This window comes from Ananas comosus, linkage group 2, assembly GCF_001540865.1.
Source record: "Ananas comosus cultivar F153 linkage group 2, ASM154086v1, whole genome shotgun sequence".
Classification (NCBI taxonomy): domain Eukaryota; kingdom Viridiplantae; phylum Streptophyta; class Magnoliopsida; order Poales; family Bromeliaceae; genus Ananas; species Ananas comosus.
In genome coordinates, this window is record NC_033622.1 from 12,064,267 (window position 1) to 12,085,588 (window position 21,322).

Genomic DNA, 21,322 nt, shown 5'->3' on the forward strand with positions numbered 1-21,322 from the left:
TAACAAAAAATATATATATGGGTGTTGTTATTGTGTTCTTTTTATTTTATAAAAGGTGGGAAAATGATAGTTTCCCACTTCAGTAGTGCAATGCGCGTTCCAAAATGTTCAATGTTAATTAGAAGTGATGATATTTGTGTTTTAAATGGAGTTGCACTCCTGGGTATTATTAATTACTCATCTAGACAATTTATAGTTTTGAGACTTGTAGAGTAAAATCATTTGATCCAACTGATTTTTTTTATATAAAATCAAACTATTTAATGTAGGAAAGATTTTTTAGATAATATTATTTATGTCTCGACTTCGTTTGTTGCATAATGTGTAAAATAAAATAAACCAACTAAAAGTACAAGATATAACTTTCATTAAATGGCTGTTTTGTTTTATGTGTTCTTTTTGCAAGAATCAAATAACTAGCTTTTAGATCATCAAATATAAATATATTATGCTTCTAATTTTCTAGCCATCCTTTAATTTTAATGGGTGGTTAAGATGAAAGAGAAAAGAAAAATAAGGAAGAAATTAAAAAAAAAAAAAATTAAGACATCCAATTTCACTTCAATTGAGAAAAGAAAAATTAATTATGTAAAAATTACTTTTCCACGAGCTATACCAAAGGGGTACTTATTCTCGTTAGAAAAAAAAAAAAAAAAATCCTCTATTATTACTACATTATTATAAATAATAACGACTTAATCCACCATGCATTACTCTTTTAAAACTTATGTACAGCATACGATGAACCGCCGACAAAAACAACTCTATTAATAACGAACATTAATTATTACCGCGCACAAGGATGTGGTTCATGGCCAGGTGCTCCGCTCCTTCATCCACGTACACCTGTTCCTATATATATGACGCCATCTTCGACTACGAGGCTTATAAAAGCCCACGCTCGCTCTCGCCGTTCCGCACCTCCATTTCCTTTTTATGTGTTCATACCTTCGCCCCTAGCTAATTACTCCGCAAAATTTTTATTTTTCGTTTTTTGGTTTTGTTTTATTCAAGTAGGATTGAATATTTGGTATCAAATGGGCACCGCGATCGTCGACCCGGCCCGAACCGCGATGGCGAATCACATGAATGGCGGCGGAGGCGGAGGCGGAGGCGGAGGCGGTCGCTTCGCTCCGCCGCCTCTTGCGCAGATCCTCCCGAGGCGTGCGCCTGATTCCGACGATGAGGAGGAGGAGGAGGAGGAGGACGACGACGACGTGGAGGACTCGGATTGGGCGGCGCTGTGCGGGAGCCACGAGGAGGTGGAGCCCTCGGTGCAGGACCCGCGCGACGAGGGGACGTCGGACCGGTGGGTCCGGCGCAACCCCTCGCTGATCCGGCTCACGGGGAAGCACCCCTTCAACTCCGAGCCCCCGCTCCCGCGGCTCATGCACCACGGGTTCCTCACCCCGGCGCCGCTCCACTACGTGCGCAACCACGGGCCCGTCCCCCGGGCCGATTGGTCCGCGTGGACCGTCGAGGTCGCGGGACTGGTCCGGCGCCCGGCGCGGCTCACCATGGACCAGCTGGTCCGGGACTTCCCCCCGGTCGAGATCCCCGTCACGCTCGTCTGCGCCGGGAACCGCCGCAAGGAGCACAACATGGCGCGCCAAACCGTCGGCTTCAGCTGGGGCCCCGGCGCCGTCTCCACGTCCGTGTGGCGCGGGGCCCGCCTCCGCGACGTCCTGCGCCGCTGCGGCATTGCCGCGCGCGGGAGCGGGGCCCGCCACGTGCGCCTCGAGGGCGCGGAGGACCTCCCCGGCGGCGGCGGCGGCGGGAAGGGGTCCAAGTACGGGACCAGCCTCCGGCGCGAGGTCGCGATGGACGTGTCGCGCGACGTCTTGCTGGCCTACATGCAGAACGGAGAATTGCTGTCCCCCGACCACGGCTTCCCGGTGAGGGTCGTCATCCCCGGCTTCATCGGCGGCCGCATGGTCAAGTGGCTCCGCAAAATCACCGTCGCCCCAGAGGAGTCCGACAGCTACTACCATTACCACGATAACCGCGTCCTCCCCTCCCACGTCGACGCCGAGCTCGCCAACGCAGAAGGTATCCAAATTCAAAATCATACTGATATACTCTCTTCTCTACTTCGACTTCAGTAGAGCTGAAGGACGCACTAATAAAATAAAATTTTTAAACATAATTTATTTTATTTTATTTATTTATTTATTTTTTGATTTGGTGTGGTGGATGAATAAAGATTGGTGGCACAAGCCGGAGTATATCATCAACGAGCTAAACATTAACTCGGTGATCACCACGCCGTGTAACGACGAGATCCTCCCCATCAACGCATTAACCACGCTAAGCCCGTATACCATCAGGGGCTACGCCTATTCCGGTGAGTCCGTTATTTCGCTTATTATTTTTATTTATTTACTACTGTGGTAAAAAAAAAATTAAAAATAATAATATTTAGAATTGATTGAGATGTTTTTTTGGGTTAGGTTGTTTTTTTTTTTTTTTCCTCCCATAATTTTGGTGTCCGCTGAAACTTTTAGTTAGTGAAAAAACAAAAAAAATAAAAAAATAAAAACGAAAAGAAATTAACAGAATTGATGATTGTGGTCGAAATTGCGACCTAGTAATTTTTATCCCATGAATTTTGACATTGCGGTTCCTGTGAGCCTTTTGCTTACCAATTAAGTAAAGGGAAAAATATATGGATCAGAAAATATATACTTTTTTAAAATTACTTGCTCTATGTATTTGCTATTAAATGTATAGGCATATTTCAAAATATTTGGCTCAGAAACTTGCGTCAATATAATTCGAAATTAAGCCCGAGTTTGCTCGAGAAAAATAACTTATTTTGTTATTACTAAACTGAATTCATTAAAATTAGTTATCATTTACTAGAGTAAAAATATCTCAATTAAGTATTCACTTCGCACAGACTAAACGACGCAAGTTCGAAGCATAATTATTTTATATTTCAAATTAAATTTATTTTTTTTAAAAGGATAAATAAAATTAATAGCACATTAATTATCTTCTATTCACTTCACCTAAGCTATTACACACGTTCTTTGAAGGCGGCAATTTATATACATACAGAGAGAGAGGGGGAAGGAGAGAAAGAGTCCTGTCGGAATACTATCGATAGCACCAAATGCTTAGTGTTACTAAGTTTTCCGCCGTTAGATTTAACCTTTTGACTATTTTCATTCATTAGATTATATTACTCAACCAATGAGTCACTCAGCTCCAAGGGGTCCATATCATTCTAATCGTATATTTTTTCATTTAAGAACCGAAAATCTAATAGCACCAAGCGCTTGGTACAATTAATAGTATTTCAGCCTAGTTCTATATATATATATATAGAGAGAGAGAGAGAGAGAGAGAATTGAGCTCCTATATTTTTAAAAGTATCAAGTCATTAGTGCTTGTAAGTTTTTAGCCATTGGATTAAAAGATGTGCGGTTAGAATGATATGCGCCCCCTTGGGTTGAGTGGGTGGTCGGTTGAATAGTATAATCTAACCGGTGAATATGATCAAAGCCATTCATTATCTACTATTCACTTCACCAAATTATTACACACGTTCTTTGAAAGCCGCAATATATATATATATATATATAATCTGCTTATTATTTATTACACTGACTCATGAGAGGAACAACAAAAGAAATTTGCCTCTTATTCAGAATAATATAAAGCCTATTTTAAATATTATTTCGGCTTGTTTACAACATGCTGTTTTTTTTTCTTTTTTGGCTTTATTCCCGCCGACTCACAACGCAAAAAGTCGGCAATTGAAATATTATTATTATTATTATTATTATTGTTACTACTGTGTCCACTGATAGTTTAGAATAACTACTTTTTTATAAAAAAAAAAATAAATTATTATACTATTTTTATATTTTATGCTCAACATAATAATTTATTTAAAGCTGCGTTTTTTGTTTGACAGGGGGAGGTAGGAAGGTGACGAGGGTGGAAGTCACGCTGGACGGCGGCGAGAGTTGGGTGGTGTGCGCAGTCGACCACCGCGAGAAGCCGAACAAGTTCGGCAAGTACTGGTGCTGGTGCTTCTGGTCCGTCGACGTCGAGATCCTCGACCTCCTCGGCGCCAAGGAGATCGCCGTCCGAGCATGGGACGAGTCACTCAACACCCAGCCTGAGAAACTCATCTGGAACGTCATGGTACACAACCAAAAATCAAAATCAAAAGTTTAAATTTTGAATTTGTAATTAATGCACTGTTTGTTTTAGTAGGACTGTGGCCACTTGAGCGATATAAAATTAATATTCTAATTAGATAAATAATAAATTCAAATTTTACAAAACAGTTGTTGAATAATTAGATAGTAAATTAAGAAAGTCTAGAGGATCGTATTTTCAAAATGCTTTATAATTTAGACGAAGTTTAAGTAAAAATATATAAAATTTATCCGTAGTATGGACTATTTTGAGTTGATTACTTAACATCAAAAATAAGTTTAATTTTACTGGTCAACCTTCTAATTTGTTTAATTTGAATCGTTTAATAATACTTTGATTTTAAAATTTAGAATAATTATAGATTTTAATAAATTTATATTTGCGAGAATTGTATATATGAAGTATTCTAACTATATTTGTAAAGACAAACGATCCATTCAGATTTTAAAATTAAAATATTATTAACTGACTCATATTAAGCAAAATAAAATATTATTAGACAATAAAATTAAAATTTTTTAAAAAATTAAATAGTTGACTTAAAATAATACATAGATCAGATAAGTTATGTATGTTTGAACCTAAATTTCATAAATTTTTTACCCGAATATCTTGCCATGCATTTTAATTTATGCGACTAAACTGGGAAGACAGTGAGTTAAATGGTGTGATCATTTCGGGGATGCAGGGCATGATGAACAACTGCTGGTTCAGGGTGAAGGTGGCAGGCTGCCGGCCGTACAGGGGCGAGATCGGGCTGGTCTTCGAGCACCCGACGCAGCCCGGCAACCAGCCCGGCGGCTGGATGGCCAAGCAGAAGCACCTCGAGACTTCCACCGCCACCGCTGCCGCCGCAGCCGCTCGTCTGCCGACTCTCAAGAAAAGCACGTCGTCCCCCTTCATGAACACCGCCGCCCAGCAGTTCTCCATGTCGGAGGTCCGCAAGCACTCGTCGGCCGACTCCGCCTGGATCGTCATCCACGGCCACGTCTACGACTGCACCGCCTTTCTCAAAGACCACCCGGGCGGCGCCGACAGCATCCTCATCAACGCCGGCACCGACTGCACCGAGGAGTTCGACGCCATCCACTCCGACAAGGCCCGCGCCATGCTCGACACCTACCGCATCGGCGAGCTCGTCGCCGCCGGCTATGCCTCCGACAACTCGGTGCACGGCGCGTCGGACTTTGCTAACCATCTGGACACGATTAGCGAGGCCGCCCGAGCTCCGGCTGCGGCTCTCGTCGATCGGCGCGAGAAGGTGCGGTGCCGGCTCGTGGCCAAGGCCGTGGTCTCGCGCGACGTGCGGCTCTTCCGAATTGCTCTCCCGTCGGACGACCAAGTTCTTGGTCTTTCAGTTGGTAAACACATTTTTCTTTGCGCCACTGTCGACGGAAAGCCGTGCATGCGCGCCTACACGCCGACGAGCCCCGTCGACACGGTTGGGTACTTCGAGCTCCTCATCAAGGTTTACTTCAAAGGTGAGCACCCAAAGTTCCCCGACGGCGGAGTCATGTCGCAGTACCTAGAGTCGCTTCCAATCGGCTCCGCCATCGACATAAAGGGGCCACTCGGGCACATCGAGTACTCCGGCCGGGGCAATTTCATGGTCAACGGGAAACCCCGGTTCGCGCGGCGGCTCGCGATGATCGCGGGTGGGACGGGGATCACGCCAGTGTACCAAGTTATCCAGGCGGTGCTCCGTGACCAGCCGGACGACCGGACCGAGATGCACTTAGTCTACACGAACCGGTCGGAGGACAACATTCTCCTAAGGGACGAATTGGACTGGTGGGCGGCGGTGTATCCGGACCGGCTCAGGGTTTGGTATGTAGTGGACAGGCTCAGCCGGCCCGACAAGGAGTGGCGGTACAGCATCGGTTTCGTGACGGAGGCCATATTACAGGAGCACGTCCCCGCGGGCGGCGCCGACGACACGCTCGCACTCGCGTGCGGGCCGCAGCCGATGATACAATTCGCCGTTTTGCCAAACCTCGAGAAGATGAAGTATGATAAATCCGACTCCATCTTTATTTTTTGATACGGCACGATACGATTCGGACACTGTAAATATATATGTATGGATTTATTTTGACTACTGTGCTAGTCCTATTCTTTGGTAATTTAAGCCAACAAAAGCCTAGAAGAGAGGTCAAAAGCGGATAAGCAGATGCGTATGGAATCTCCATTTCCATTTATTAATTTGATTAATGCAATGTGTATTATTATGGTTTGATGGAATCTTTGAAACAAGGGGGTTAGTTGTGGGACCAAAAAGTATATGAGAAAATCCTCTTGGAGTGGTACTAAAGGATATTCATTAGAAGTGGTTGATAGTGATGGGCACTGAAAAAGAAAATGTTCTTCAAGTTTGTTTTTTTCTTTTTAAAGATAAGTGCTAAATTCATTGAACTTTAATATCAAATTGTATGTCATTGTTAGTCTCTACATAATGCAATTTAATTTCCGAGTTAAATGTATTGTAACAAATGTAGCTCATCTAGAAGAACCCCAATTTTTTTAAATAAACATCAAAGCGTGGTCTGTAAGTTTGAGACGATCATATATACTTTTCATTGATCTAGGCTATAGGTCACACAGTAGCCACCATCCGTACAAATATTTATTTATATTTGTATTTCTTTGGTTAACAAACTAAAATTTAAAGGCTAAATTTAGTCTTACTTAAACTTCAATACAACTTAAAAGTGATTTTCAACCTAAAAAGTAGTTGTGCGCAAAGAAATAGGTTGATTAAGTTAGTTTTTACCACAAGAAAATACTCTCTAGTAAGAGCTAATAAACATGGTACAAAAGGCTACAAAGGACATTGACAAATTTGCTTTTGTTTAAAGTGTAAGAGCAGATGCGGAAGAGTAAAATTAAAAGCATGCATGGTTGTGAGGAGGTCAAAGTAATAGTGAAATGATAGATGCAATGAATTAAGGAATCATTGAATTTGCCCTCTTTACCTTCAAGGACACATTACTGTCCTTAATAGAGTAGATACTTTCCAAGAAAAACTCTTCAACACTGCATACAAACCACCCATGGTTGAGTGTTTACCCACCAACCCTGTTGCTTTTAAGTTTCTCCTTTTGACTTTAATGACAAGAAGAGACAACAGAGTCCAATAACATCATAGAATATTCTATTAATACCCCAACAATATTTAATAATTTTAATAAATAAGTTTTTTTTGTTGACATGCAAATTACAAATTATCCGAAGTGATATAAATGCTACAGAACAGTATTATAATAAGAGAAATGCTAAGAGTACGCCTCTAGACTAGGTATAGATCTTACACCCCTCACATCCAAGAACTCTTATTCTCTACTTGTCATATTAATTTTTTTTAACTATGAATTTAAAGAAGTTTATGAAGCCTAAGATGCTGGAACTGCTTCAGATATAACAGTAAATAAAGATGATGCCAATGAGAACTAGCAAGTTCAAAGAATTTCTCAACCAAATGTGTTAATGAATCATGGCCCTAGCTTGACTTATTAATCTAACATTATCCATCAAATAGTTTTCAGTGTTTGAAATTTGCTGTAATTCAATTAATCGAATTGATCTATAGTTTTTCAAGCAAATTTGCAATGAAATGTAGTTAAGTAAGGTCCAACCCCACAAAGAACATGGTGTCACATTAAGCCTCTTGAGTACTAACATGCAAAACAAAGAATACCTACATGGATTTCTTGACAATAAAAAGCATTCTCAAGGTGAGATTAGTTGAAGGAAGTTAATGCAAAGATGAGATAACACTCCCCACAGAGGACACAAGATAATTGATTTAATCTAATGATTGAAACCAAGAACAAGCATTTTGTTCGGTAATCGAGAATGTTTACTAGAAACAACAATATGACAACAAAGAAATGAAGAATACAGATCATTCAAATAATCTTAATGCTTCCTAGAATGAAGCAAATAATTTACACCATATGCAAATGTTAAGAAGTGCACAAATAAACAAAGATGCATCAACATACATGACAAGAACAACAATATTTCATTTGGGTCTAAATTACATGAATGTAAATCAGTAAACTAGAGAAGAAATTCACAAATATCTAGCCATTACCTATTCAACAGTGTGCCGGTTTCCCTTTGATCAGCAATAAACAAGAACGGTACTAGCTTCTGCTCCTCAGCTTACATCCATGCCCGATCTACCCCGGCTTCTTCGTCGGCGGCGCCGTCGTCCCTCCGATCTCGCCACATCCATGCCTCTCCCTTGGGCACTAATGACAGAAGCCACCGCCTCATCATCAACATCAGCTGAATACGCAGCACTAACATCAGGACCGCTAATTCCATCTACAGAATCATAACCACTCTCTTCTTCCCTTTGTTCCGATCCTGCGTTCTCTGTTTGAAGCCTCATAAGTCGCGCACCCTCTTGCAAGAAGAAGTAAAGGATCCTCCTACTAATGTCATGACTTCCCCTTTCATCGTTCTCTTCGTCGGAACCGTCCATCTCTATAACATAATCCCCAAACACCACTGCCCTCGGCATTGACGACCTGATAGTGCTGATCACATCCTGCCGCTCCCTCTCGTGCTCGAGTGTCCTCCACTTCTGCTCATGTGCAGGATCCACATCACGAGGCCTTGCGGAAGGGTGCACAGACTTCACATGTTTGCGGAGCTCTCTATATGATCCCACGAAAGAGCAATCATCCTGCATACAGCTTCTCTTCTTACTATTTAAATATTCACGAGCTGGTTCCACAACGGTCCATCCCTTCACCTCGCCCCGGCACAGAGGGCAGGAAAGCTCGATTGCTTCTGGCTTTTGGCCTGTCTCCTTGGAGTAGGCTTTTCTGAACTGGTCGAGGCAATTAGAGTGGCGGTCACTGGTCCCGCACATATAAGGGCGGCAACCCTTGTCATGGGACGAACAGAGGAGGAGGACGGCGTTGTGGGGGTACTCCATACACACCGAGCAGGTGGTGTCTTCCCACTCCCTCTTCTTCTCTGAGCATAAGAGCCTATTCTTCTTCCTATCAGTTACATCTTCTGTATTCCAATGGTAGGATGGGATAGAATATGGAGTAGACCTGTGCTGACGAGTTGAAAGTCTTCGGCGTCTGACACTTCTTGCCATTTTAGCAGAATATCTGAGGAAAATAATTGTTAAAATCTTAAACCAGTGTTATAAAATGCTCTCCTAATATTCATTTATGGGATTCTGTTGACATGTATGTAAGAAAGGTTGTAACGAAGACCACATTTTGTGAACCTCTTTCTTTGTTATGCACTATCCTTGTTCAAAAATATAGAGCAACGTAAGTAAAATTCCAATATCTCGCAACTAATAGTGTAATTGTGTGTGGGACTGAAAGATTTTATGCTTGCACTTAAAAATCACATGAAAATTTCCAGCTTTACACTTGTATAAAATAATACTGGTTCATGCAAATATGTCTCTGTCTGTGCGAAGAGCATGTAACTGCATGCGTGCAAAGAACCACAGACACATGCGAGAACAAAGAAGACAATAAGACAGATATGACCGAATTTTCACTCACCACTACTCAACTAGACGACAGAAACTTGTCGTGCAACAATAGCCTACCTGTGGGATAAAAAAGTTTTGTATAACACTCAACAACTTAGTTCTCTATTCAGGAACATAAAACAAGCAGTACTATAGGCCTAGAGACCATCAACCACCATTCAATTATTTAGACAACTCTACTTCCAAGTTAGAGGTAACAAAGAATAGCCACAATAATATACGAGGCAAAATGGAGTTACTTTCAGTCCAAAACATATCACAAATGAAATATTTAACAAACATAAACCGTCCATCTACTTTACTGGAAGACAATTTAGGTCCCAAATATATGTAGATTAGCATGCGCGCCTTTGAAAACGATAGATCATAAATCTTTCGAGTCAAGGGATCTGGATAAATCTCAATTGGCAAAGCTAGATCCTACGATTCCTTGGAGACGTAAGGATTTACACTAGACATCTCACATTACGTCTCCAACTTCAAAACAGATGATGAATCCATATAGCCAATTACAGATGGTATTGTAATGAGTGGATAATTGTCTTGTAATACAATAATTATAAGACAAATAAAAGATTTATCTGATAACTATGTTGCTTTAATGTATCTATTCATCTTTGACACCAAGCATCCTCAGATCTACAATTGCCTACAACTTTATTTTAACATTCACCATAACTCAAGGCCAAAATTATTCAATTTAGCTGTTCGAACAGAACCTAATTTTAGTCCTAAGAAAAACTAAAACATTTCAACACTAGCACCAACTTGGGTAGATCATTGTTATACTCCATCTCCCAAAAAACCAAGAACTTGAAAATCAAGGATGAACTAAAAAGTGTTGCGATAAAATTGAATTAACTCCATATGAAGTGAAAAATTCAGAATTCCAATTGCTACAGAGCATAAGCCAGGAATAGTAGCTGTGTCACAAACCTAAATCATACAGCATTAATTTTTTTTTAAAAAAAATGGAGGTAAGAGAATTTATTTAGAATTCCCAGGTCAATTGTTAACAATTCGTGTAACAATTTCGCCTTTCCCCAACAATTTAAAAGCTCAAATGCCCACTTTGATATCTAAACTACTCTCCTATGAAATCATACTCATGAATTACCTGTTTTTGAGGAAGCCCCCTCTCAAACAAACAAATGAGGAAAATAAAGCAAGAGATAATAGAAAAATGCCAACTTTGTTACTTAAGACAGTTGAGGGATACAAACATATATATAGAGATAAATATATACAGCAAACCCCACATCAAACAAAGATAGAATTTTTATTAGTGTATTATATAAGATGCTCTGATCAACCGATAACCCCGATGGGATCTACCCTAACCACGCAACGCAAGCATTATTAAATTAAAAAAAAATTAAAAATAATTTAAAAAAAAAAAAGGTGGGGGGGGAGACTCACATGCTCTTACGATCTCGGCATCTTACAGCTACTACTCAGATCTCCCAACCCCCCTCAAACTGGGGACCCCAAAAAAGGGGGAGGAGAAAAAAAGTTAAAAAGAAAAAAAGGGAAAGGTAAAGAGGGAAGGTAAAAGAGAGGGCCCAAAATTGAACTCGAATGTTTCGGAAATTTTTAAAATTTTGCGAGGAAAACGAAGAAGGGGGAAGGGTCGAATTGTGTACCTAGGGTTTCCTCGAATGGCGATCGAGCTCAAGCAAATCCTCGCGCTTTTTTTTTTTTTTTTTTTTTTTTTTTTNGGAAGAAGACGAAATGGTAACGGAGTTGTAGCCACGTTTGTTATATAGGGAGGGGACGAGTGGTGTTGAAAATGGGAATTAACGTCATTTGGACCGCGCGATGAGGACACGATGTCGAGGAGTTTGGATGTGGACCGTAATAGGCCGGGCCTGATCAACCAGATCCGGCCCGGTTTGAGTTGATTAGCTCTTCCTATATGGGCCGAATTAAGCCCACGACAAGCAAGGCCTGTAGTAGGCCTAAAAGTTATTCAGGCTTGGGACCCCTTTGGTGTGGAGACTAATGTTAAGTAAAACGGAGTTGGCCAAAAATATATAGGCTTCGTTTAGAATTACGAGGAGATTACGTTATATATGGTGAAAAAGTACCATGAGAAAATATCCTATTTCTTTTCATATGTAGAGTCAACCGGAAAACACAGAAGCATATCGCTATATACTTTTATCCCAATTCCATTTTATCTAATAGTATCATATGAGCCTCAATACCAAACTAAGCTATAATAATATGTTTCTTCATTTTTTAATGAGACAGTAAAATGTATATTAAGTATAGAAATAAATAGAATATTTTTCAAATCTTTTGTTGTTTCAAAATTCACAAATAAATGGTTGGTGTATTTTCCAGCATCATTTTATGTGGAATTAGTGATTTAGAAGCTGTTTGGTTTCTCCAAAAAGCATGGAAAAAAAAATTTCATAAAAAATCTCTTTAGCTTTCAGTTTTAAATCCATGTGATTGCAAAGAAAACTTGCTTCTTTGGAAAGCTTATTTTCAAATTTTATAGAAAACTAGTATTTTTGTTTTTCTTAAAAAATTCTGAAAAATAAAAATATTAATTTGCTATGAAATTTGCAAAAAAGTTTTTTAAAAAATTAGTTTTTCTTGAAACCAAACGAACGAAAAACTAAAAAAAAAAGTTTTCATAAAAGTAAAATTGAACTGTCTACATATGTACACGAATACATGAGATGAACGAAGATCATAAAGGTTTAAGGCATTACTTGTTCTTGGGGCTTTTCAAAATATTTTCGAACCTCTTTACAGCATAGAAAAAAAAAAAAAAAAAAAAAAGGAAAAACTGTGGCAGTGTTTGGGTGAAGAACGAGGACCCAGAGATGACAATATATACGGAAATACGTGGACCATTCCTCCAAATACTACATACGGTGGTATACGCTCTACGCTTCGAAATTAATGGGCGGAGGAGGAGATACGTAGAGAAGGCGCATATTTTTGTTAGCAAATTATATCAAAGGACAATAATTTTATAGGTAACGGCAAGAATTTAATTATCACGGCGTGCCAAAAATTTACAGACACGGTATGATACGGTGCATGTCGAATCATACCAATAAATGTCAATCAAAGAAATACATGTATACCAACATAATAGCATAAAATATTTATTTTTTAGCAACAAAATATTTTAATTATTTATTTATATTTTTTAAAATTTTATTGAGAAAATTACTTATTATTCTTTTTAAAAAAATGAGGGTTTTGAAATGTATTATTAGAACGAAAATTGTATCGTACTGATATATTATTAACACGATATGACACGGTGAATGCAGTCTGTATCGATAAACACTTAAATTCTTAAATAACGGTGAAATTGTGATATTCCAATAAGTAATTCTTTACCCTGCTAAAATTTCTCTATCACTGTCCAATAATATCCAACTGTAAAATACTATTAATCTTCATAATCTTAGTCAATGTGGCATCTATAATCTATAATTTATAAAATCTATTAATTTAGATGAATTCCCAATGTTTGTTGTCATATGGTAAGTTTTTCTTCACCCTCACTAGCATGTGACTCTTCTTCTTTCCCTCACTAAACTTTCAATGTACATTTTAATGATTCCACTAACAAAACTTTTAATTAATATATTTAAATGGTTCCATTCACAAAACTTTAAATTAATATATTTAAATGACCCCACTATCATGTATCATTCTATCATTTCTATCTACAATTATTCATTATTACCATTTCCATTCCCTCCACTGTACTTTTAATTAATGCAAACGATTTCACTACCAAACTTTCAATTAATATGTTTAAATGATCTCACTACTATCTTACAATCCTAACCTCTCTCTATCTCCAATTATTGATTATGGCAATTTTCCTTCCCTCCACCAGACTTTTAATTTTTTTATCTCCAACCTATTCCTCGCTCCCTCCCTGTCTCTCACTAATACGCGCCCACTTCCCCTCTCCCCATGACGTTTGGTGGATATATCAAGTGAGATACAGAAGAGAATGTTTAATATTTTCTTATTATTAATTACTATTATAATTTTTACCTGCTGTAAAGCGCGGGCCCTTCACTAGTTCTATTGATTTTCATAATCTTAGTCCATGTGGCATGCTTTCCTTAAGTTTTACCTATGGGATCCACCTTCAGAGTTTCTCCCTCTTCCGATTTCTATTCTCCAATCGCTTCGCTCATTTTTCGCTCTTCCATACTGTGCTCGCTCACCTTCCACGTAACTCATTGCCTCTTCGACTTTCCCTCTCATTAATTAAATGCTACTCTCCAATCACTTTGCTCTTTGTTCATTCCTCCGCAGTGTGCCCATTCGCCTCTTCCGTAAAATCATTGCCTCTTCGGTTTCCTGCCTCATTAATTTCTACTTTTTACGAGATGTTGCCTCATAATAAATGATAAAAAAAGAAAAAATTATTTCTAAAGTTTTTTTTCTTTATTGTACACTACTTTTTATAAATAAGTTATTTGAGTTATATAAAAATTGACAGAGCAAAATTATCAAGAACTAATTAAATTATTTTGTTGCACCAACAGACTAAATATAATATATAAGCCGTTGGACTCATGGATGTATGAAAATTAGCTCTTTACAATTTAGGTAGTTACAACTAAATATTATTATTTTTAAAATTTATTTATATGGCTGTCATATATTCCTTGCACTTTTTCTTCAATTACTTTACATTCTGTACTAATTCTATAATAGCATGACAATTTTGATATTTATAGATAAATGCAATAATAGTTGGTGTTAAGAGAAATCTAATTTGGGTTAAGAAAGAGAATTGGACAAATAAATTTCTTTATATGATTAGTTAAATATGAATTTAAGTCTCTTCAGCATAATCTTTTGCCATTTGTTATACATTCTTTATAATATTCTAAATAAATATCTTTTCACTTATACTTCTTACTTTTTCATTTCTTACATTTTTTTTTTCTTAGATTGTAATTTCATTGTAAAAAAATTTTCTATATTTTTTATATTATTAAATCCTTTCTCACGTTATTATTTGTTATTAAATTTGTAAATTTGTACTAAAATATTATTACCCACCGCATCGCCCGGATTCTTACACTAGTAATAACATGGAAAAAAAAAAAAAACTGAAATTCTTATTAGGGGTTTGAATGATCACCGTAATCTCCAAATCAAATGCTATCTAAAAATTTCATTTCGCTAATTAATGATATTGATCGATCACCCTATACAAAGCTAATTACATGCGTGTGTGAATGCATGTGCACAACAGCAAGTTTTCATACGTCAATACCTTTATTTTATGAAACTTTTGAATTAGCACTATGCATTTAAATCGTTATAATTCTGAAAATTATATACAAAACTTGTTTTTCATGCGTACATATTATTCACAACATATATAAAACTAATTAAATCACTACAACAAAAACGGTCTATAGTGACACTTTTAAATGTAGCTATATGTCAAAAAAGTGCTGCTAGCTAAAATTACCGACACTTTTAAAAAGTGTTGCTATATGTGGGGTCGCTAGGTATATAGTGACAGTTAAAGAGTGTCGCTATAACCTAAAAGAGTGCTGCTAATTTACCAACACTTATTTAAGCATTTAGCAACCGCCGAAACTCTATCTCGTTGGCTGCGGTGGTGGAGGAGGACGACACGAAAGGCTCTTCGTCTAGAAATTCAGTGGATTGAGTAAAGAGAGAAGAAAAGATGGTAAGTGATTTTTCTTTTTTTTTTCTTTTCTGTTTGTAATCGGGCCAAATGGACTGGGTGTGGTGGGTTGAGTAGAGTAATCTTTTATTTTTGGTTGGATTGGGCTTTATATTTAGAATAAATGGGACACTTACTTAAAAGTGTCCCAAACATGTGTCCCTATAACCTAATTTTGTTATAGTGAATACCCACCTTATTAATAACGTTTGTTTGACATTAAAGACAAAACTCTTTTTTTGATTCTTTTTCCAACTTTTTAGAATGACTAAATTCAACGCTTTAGATTTACCTACCGGTTTAGGTTAACCTAAAATGAAACGTACATCCTCTACATTTCTCCATAAAATTTAAAGGGTTAATTGCGCACTAGTTCCACAAACATAGATAGTAAATTGTAAATATATTCTTGTAAACTTCAACTTTCATAAATTATTCCTACAAAAGTCATAATGTTTTCAGATATATTGCTCTTATTTGTTACATTAGAAACTGTTAAAAAATTGTTTATATTTTCAATTTGCTATCACAAATATATCCCTCCAAAAATTATAACAGTATAATACAAAAGAGATAAAAATGTCAAAAATTATAAAAATTAATTAGGGTAAAGTATTTAACCTATGGTTAACTAAACTTTTCTAACGGATTTTAACGACAGGAATATATCTGAAAATATTAGGACTTTTGCAGGAATAACTTATAAAATTTGAACTTTATAGAAATATAATTACAATTCATTATGTTTGCGGGAATCTGTATGCAATTAATCCTTTTTTTTTTATTTTTGAGAGAAATGTCGCATGCTACCCGCTTCGTTTATTTCATTTAGAAATAAACTTAGCTGGAAATGTGAATCAACTAGGATTCGAACTTGGGTCTCGGATACCAACCATCAAGCCCTTTTGCCACTTGCAATTAATTCAAATTTAAAAGTCAATAAAACATATTTACGCATCCTCTTTCTCTATACATTTTTCCATAGAATTTAAAAGTCTTTACACTAAAAAAGTTAACTAAATATCTCTATTGACGAAGAACTTGTATTTATAGACCACAGAAAACTATAATAATATACTGCTCTTAAGGTTTCAAATATTATTATTTTTTTTTAATTTCATCTTCTGAATTTAAATTTTATTCTAAATTTTAACTTCCCTTTTATGATTTTTTTTTTTTATATAGTTTGTTCTTGGCTTTAATTTTGTTTCTGAACTTTCTTTGTAGCCGTATAGACGAGACTTTTCCGAACGATGGACCAAAAAGTAAGTTGATTATAACGCAAATGAAAATTCGCAAACTAGTGACGAATAAAAGTATCAGGATGCATGAAAATCTCGTCAAGCTTTACGACTAGATCTATAATTAACCAATTGTAGAATCAACAAACTTTCTAAATGCATACGATGAAATTAAACAACAATTAAATAGCTCATATATGAAAATGAACTTTTCCAACACTTAAATAACCTACCAGTATTAGACTCTTATATTCATCATTATGGTGAATTTTGAACAAGATTAGTTAGGAGCACAATAGTTAAATAGAATCAAAATGTGCAATATCTATGGAGAGAGAGTCCGGCTACAGTGCTATTGATAGCACCAAGCACTTAGTGCTATCAAATTTCTACCGTTAGATTTATCTCTTTCACCATTTTTATCCGTTAGATTATACTATTCAACCAACCATGCACCCACTCAACCCTAAGGGACCTCTATCATCATAACCGTACATTGCTTCATCCAAGGGTCTAAAACTTAATAGCATCAATGAGTTGGTGCTATTAATAATATTCCAGCCTAGTTCTATATGTATAGTCCGGCTACAATGCTATTGATAGCACCAAGCACTCGTACGATCGTCTTCGTACTCATAAGTCGTTTTCGATGATAGAGCTTTTGAATTGACGATCCATACCGTTAAACATTATTTAGAGCATTTAGAACTTCTAGAAATCAAATTTAATAATTTTTTGACATCATTTATATTATAATCAAAAGATCTCAAAATTGACAAATTTGAACGGTCGGCATGGGATACTTGCTAGTTTAACGGTGTAAAAGAATCGAAATCGATTGAATTTTTGATAAAAAATTTTATTTACTATCTAGATAAAGATCAATAACTCCGATCTTAAATTGAAGGATCCAATCATTCATTTTTAGAATGTCGTTCGATTTTGACCGTTCATTTTATGTCCGCTTGATGGACTTTATTATATTTTCAAAAAATTACGAAATTTATTTTTTAGAAATTTCTAATACTCTATATCATATTTAACAGGGTGGATCGTTGATTCTGAACCTCCGTCATCAAAAATAATTTATGAGTATAAAGGGCTTTATACTCATAAGAGTATAGTAGCCCTACTAAATCTATATATATTTATGTGTGTGTGTGTGTGTGTGTAAAGGGGGTTGTTTTCTCGTGTTCTTCAAGGTCAAAATTATTTTTTGTGCTCTTTTAAGTAGGATTCTCCATTCATTAATTCTAGATGTGGGCTTTAAAAGTGTGCTTTATAAATATTTAGCAACTAAAGTTTGGAACCTGGAATATAACAAAAGCTCTTTAAGAATAGAGATTTATATTTGTTTGTATTCGTAATTTATCAAGATACATTATATATCTAGCTAGTTAATATATAGCCATGATCTTTAGCACGTTAATAAATGATACATTCCCTGTTATCTATATACCACATGCATATTGTTTACTGCATAAAACTCGAATTTAAAAAATAATAATAAGAAGGTCTTGCAGTTCTAGCTAGCTAGTTCAATTCAACACTTTGATTTGGTTACATAATTCGTGGATCATATGCCTAATAAATTAAATATTTATATATGAATTACAAAAAATTCCATATGTAATCTTCAATTTGTTATTGCTTATTTTTTTCCTAATGCAGTTGATTCTCTATTTTATCATCCATTACTTTACTTTCCATATTAGATTAAGCTTGTAATTTTAATCCAACTAAAAGAGAGGGGGGAAAGGGGAAAAAAAAAAGAATTAATTAAGGAACATTATGTGATCATCTAATTAATATTAAAATGTGTGCAAGCTAGTTTTCATAAATATAAATATATAGATATTAATTGTTGTCTATTAACTGCATGCATGTGGTAACTTAATTATAATTTCGATTGATTATCATGCACTTTATTACTTGAATATAGCTGTTGTTACAAATACTCTACATATATTAAGTACTACTGCGTAAGTTTTGCAAGTTAATCCCAATATACGAGTTTCACAGTACATAATGATTGATGAGGACACCTAGCTACAATGTGTTGATATATGTTGTTCAATAAGAACCATTAAAATTACGCGTGATAAACAATTAATAAGATGCTGAAATTATTGTTGATTAGGCAATTTTCCTTTAATTTGAATTATTTTCATAAATCAAGAAGCTCAATAGTACAAGAAAATGATATTCAAAATCTAATCTCAAAGTTGAAAGAACTAGAGGAAAAAGGGCATCGATAGCCAAGGGATATGATTAAGTATATTTTTTGTGTACAATTATCAATCTAAGGTCCTAATTCACTGAGGAGAAAGGGAGTCAATCACCCACTTACTGCTACTTTTACTACTCTCTTCATCCTTGTTACTCGAAAAGGGGTTGTTCGCGGGCCATTGATACTTCATATTGTGTGTTTGGAAGTTCGTGGACATGTCGAAGATGCCCGAAGTGCTCGGAGAACTTGCGAAGCTATTCAGAGTTGGTAGATTGGGCGAAGAATTCAAAAGATATGGGCTTAGATATGAAGAATGTATTTGGTTAGAGAAGCTTTCAGGAATGATATTGGATGTCGAAGACGAGTTCGCACCGGACATTAACATGTAATTTGGTCCCGCGGATGTGGTGGAAGCCATGGCGGTCGCGCCTACCGGTAAGGGATGGTTGTGCGTCCCCTCGTACGTCGTTATGAGTATCGACATGTCCTCGAGGCATCTTTGTACCTATACAGCACCAGTGAAAATGCTTAGGAACGAAAAATTGGCGCAGTAAGGAAAATTCAGAAGCAATATCATTGATTCATATATACCTGTTTTCTGACCGGGCATCCGGGTGCGACCGTGCATCGGTAGTACGCTCGCGGACACGGGTTCCCTTTCGCGACCTTCTGACCGTATTTTCTCCATTGGCACCCATCATTCATCTACATATTTCTCATAGCAAAAGGAAAATTGAGAACACAATAAACACTTGGGAGCATGATGAATTGGGCGAATGAACTTACAGTAGGACCTTGGCACCTGGCTCTCACTGAAACCCTAGTTTTCCTGTTGGCCGGATTGATGCTTTGGCTCGTAATCCCCGCCAATTCGGCGGCGGTGGCGGCGGCTTGTAGTTTGTTGCTCTCTAGGGTTAACCAACTACTCGCGAGTTCCTTCATGGACGAATCCTTTTCATGCGGTTCCTCAAATGTTTGCAAGCTCAGCGACAACCCGAGCTCCTTCGCTTCCTTTGTGTCGCCCCCTCGGTAATTAGATAACAACAATGGTTTTGCTTGCTCTTGATGATCACCCTCGATGGTCTCACGAGCCCTCTTTGGCTCTCGGTTATCGTCACCGCCGAGAGAAAGGAATACTCGGGGCTCCTATTCGAAAAAAATATGGATCCATATTAAAAGCGAAGCAACGCAAACAATTATTACCAGATCGTAAGTTGAGTGAAGCTAATTTGGTTAGTTACTCTTTGTTGATGATGATCAGCTTTTTGCACCGCCGCGAACTTCATTTGCAGATCGTAGTAATCCTTCATGGTGCGGTCGACGGCCTTCCGCAGCAGCTCGTTCTCTTCCTTCATTCGATCCATCTCGGTTTGCAACATGCACAACTATATATACCAACAACAACAGCAACTCAAGGTCAAATAAATAAACAAATAAAAGAGAAAGAGAGAGAGAGAGAGAGAATTGGTATGAAGAATCTTAGTACGATATAGCTAAACCTCATTAGATACAATATTATCAACCATGGGCTTCTCTTGTTTTGCATCTTGTCCCACCTCTCTCTTGGTTTCTTTATCTCCCTCTTTATTGTTTTCATCTTCTCTTTTCTCTCCATCTTCTTCGACTACGTTGTGGTCATCGTCGTCGCTGCCTTCATCATTTTCATCCGCTTTGATCTCTTCTTCTTCTTCTTCTTCTTCATGGTGTTCATCATCTCCTCTTCTTTTTTGTTCTTCCTCCATCTTCAACGAGAGATCTACTTGCATTATCTTGATCTTCTCCCCTTTCTTCTTCTTTGTTGACATGATCTCCCTCTCTCTCTCTCTCTCTCTATGTCTCTCTCTTCCTTTTGGGGTCTTAATGGCGCCTCCGAGGCATCCCCAAGTCAATGTTCTCGCGTGTAAGACGTATTAAAGGGGGTTACACAAATTAACATTATATTATATTATATAATATAATAATAATATGACAATATAATAGAAAGAGAGATGAGAGAAATTATTGCATGCAACCAGTGCACCATGCGCCATGCACCACGTGCCGCGCCATGTGTTATATTTGATCACTTATAATATAAAATCAAATTTTGATTCAATAGATATATATAATTTAAACATAAGCAGAATGCTCTAGTTTAGCTTCGTTTCTGATTTAAGGAAGCGACGTACACTAGTTTGGTGTTTGACAGAAAAGAAACATAACAAAAGATTCTAATGGCAAACAAAAAATAAAATTTTAGTCCTATAAAACATAAGATGTAATTTGAATGATGTCGTTGGTTACATAGTACTTCTTCTAATAATACTGATTAATTAAACAATATTTTATCAAACCAAATGCTATGTACTCCATCATACAATTAATAGGGTCCGAACATCATGGATTGCATCCATTCAATTTTCTTTAAGACTTCGATGCAGGGTGCATGGGGGGTGCACCTGATG

At 37.2% G+C, this 21,322-nt stretch overlaps 3 protein-coding genes across 6 annotated transcripts; 1 reads left to right on the top strand and 2 right to left on the bottom strand.

The window, feature by feature from the left end:
• Nucleotides 907-6,414, top strand: LOC109724867 (nitrate reductase [NADH]-like). The gene is made up of 4 exons (XM_020253820.1): nt 907-2,049; nt 2,204-2,344; nt 3,923-4,155; nt 4,862-6,414. The coding sequence occupies exons 1-4, from the start codon at nt 1,038-1,040 to the stop codon at nt 6,212-6,214; spliced, it is 2,739 nt and encodes a 912-aa protein (XP_020109409.1). The 5' UTR covers nt 907-1,037; the 3' UTR covers nt 6,215-6,414.
• Nucleotides 8,062-11,423, bottom strand: LOC109706791. 4 transcript variants are annotated; one of them, XM_020227783.1, is made up of 3 exons: nt 11,350-11,402; nt 11,126-11,184; nt 8,062-9,305 (listed from the first exon to the last, which is right to left on the bottom strand). In XM_020227783.1, the coding sequence occupies exon 3, from the start codon at nt 9,290-9,292 to the stop codon at nt 8,333-8,335; it is 960 nt and encodes a 319-aa protein (XP_020083372.1). In that variant the 5' UTR covers nt 9,293-9,305; nt 11,126-11,184; nt 11,350-11,402; the 3' UTR covers nt 8,062-8,332. The 4 variants fall into 4 exon arrangements, with proteins under 4 accessions (XP_020083372.1, XP_020083371.1, XP_020083373.1 ...); XM_020227782.1 differs by lacking the exon at nt 11,126-11,184 and having other exon boundaries at nt 11,350-11,423; XM_020227784.1 differs by lacking the exons at nt 11,126-11,184; nt 11,350-11,402 and adding an exon at nt 10,824-11,083.
• Nucleotides 18,888-20,695, bottom strand: LOC109706743 (probable WRKY transcription factor 9). Its single transcript, XM_020227716.1, has 5 exons — nt 20,378-20,695; nt 20,120-20,263; nt 19,665-20,024; nt 19,470-19,583; nt 18,888-19,383 (listed from the first exon to the last, which is right to left on the bottom strand). Exons 1-5 carry the CDS (start codon nt 20,681-20,683, stop codon nt 18,964-18,966), a joined length of 1,344 nt encoding a protein of 447 aa, XP_020083305.1. The 5' UTR covers nt 20,684-20,695; the 3' UTR covers nt 18,888-18,963.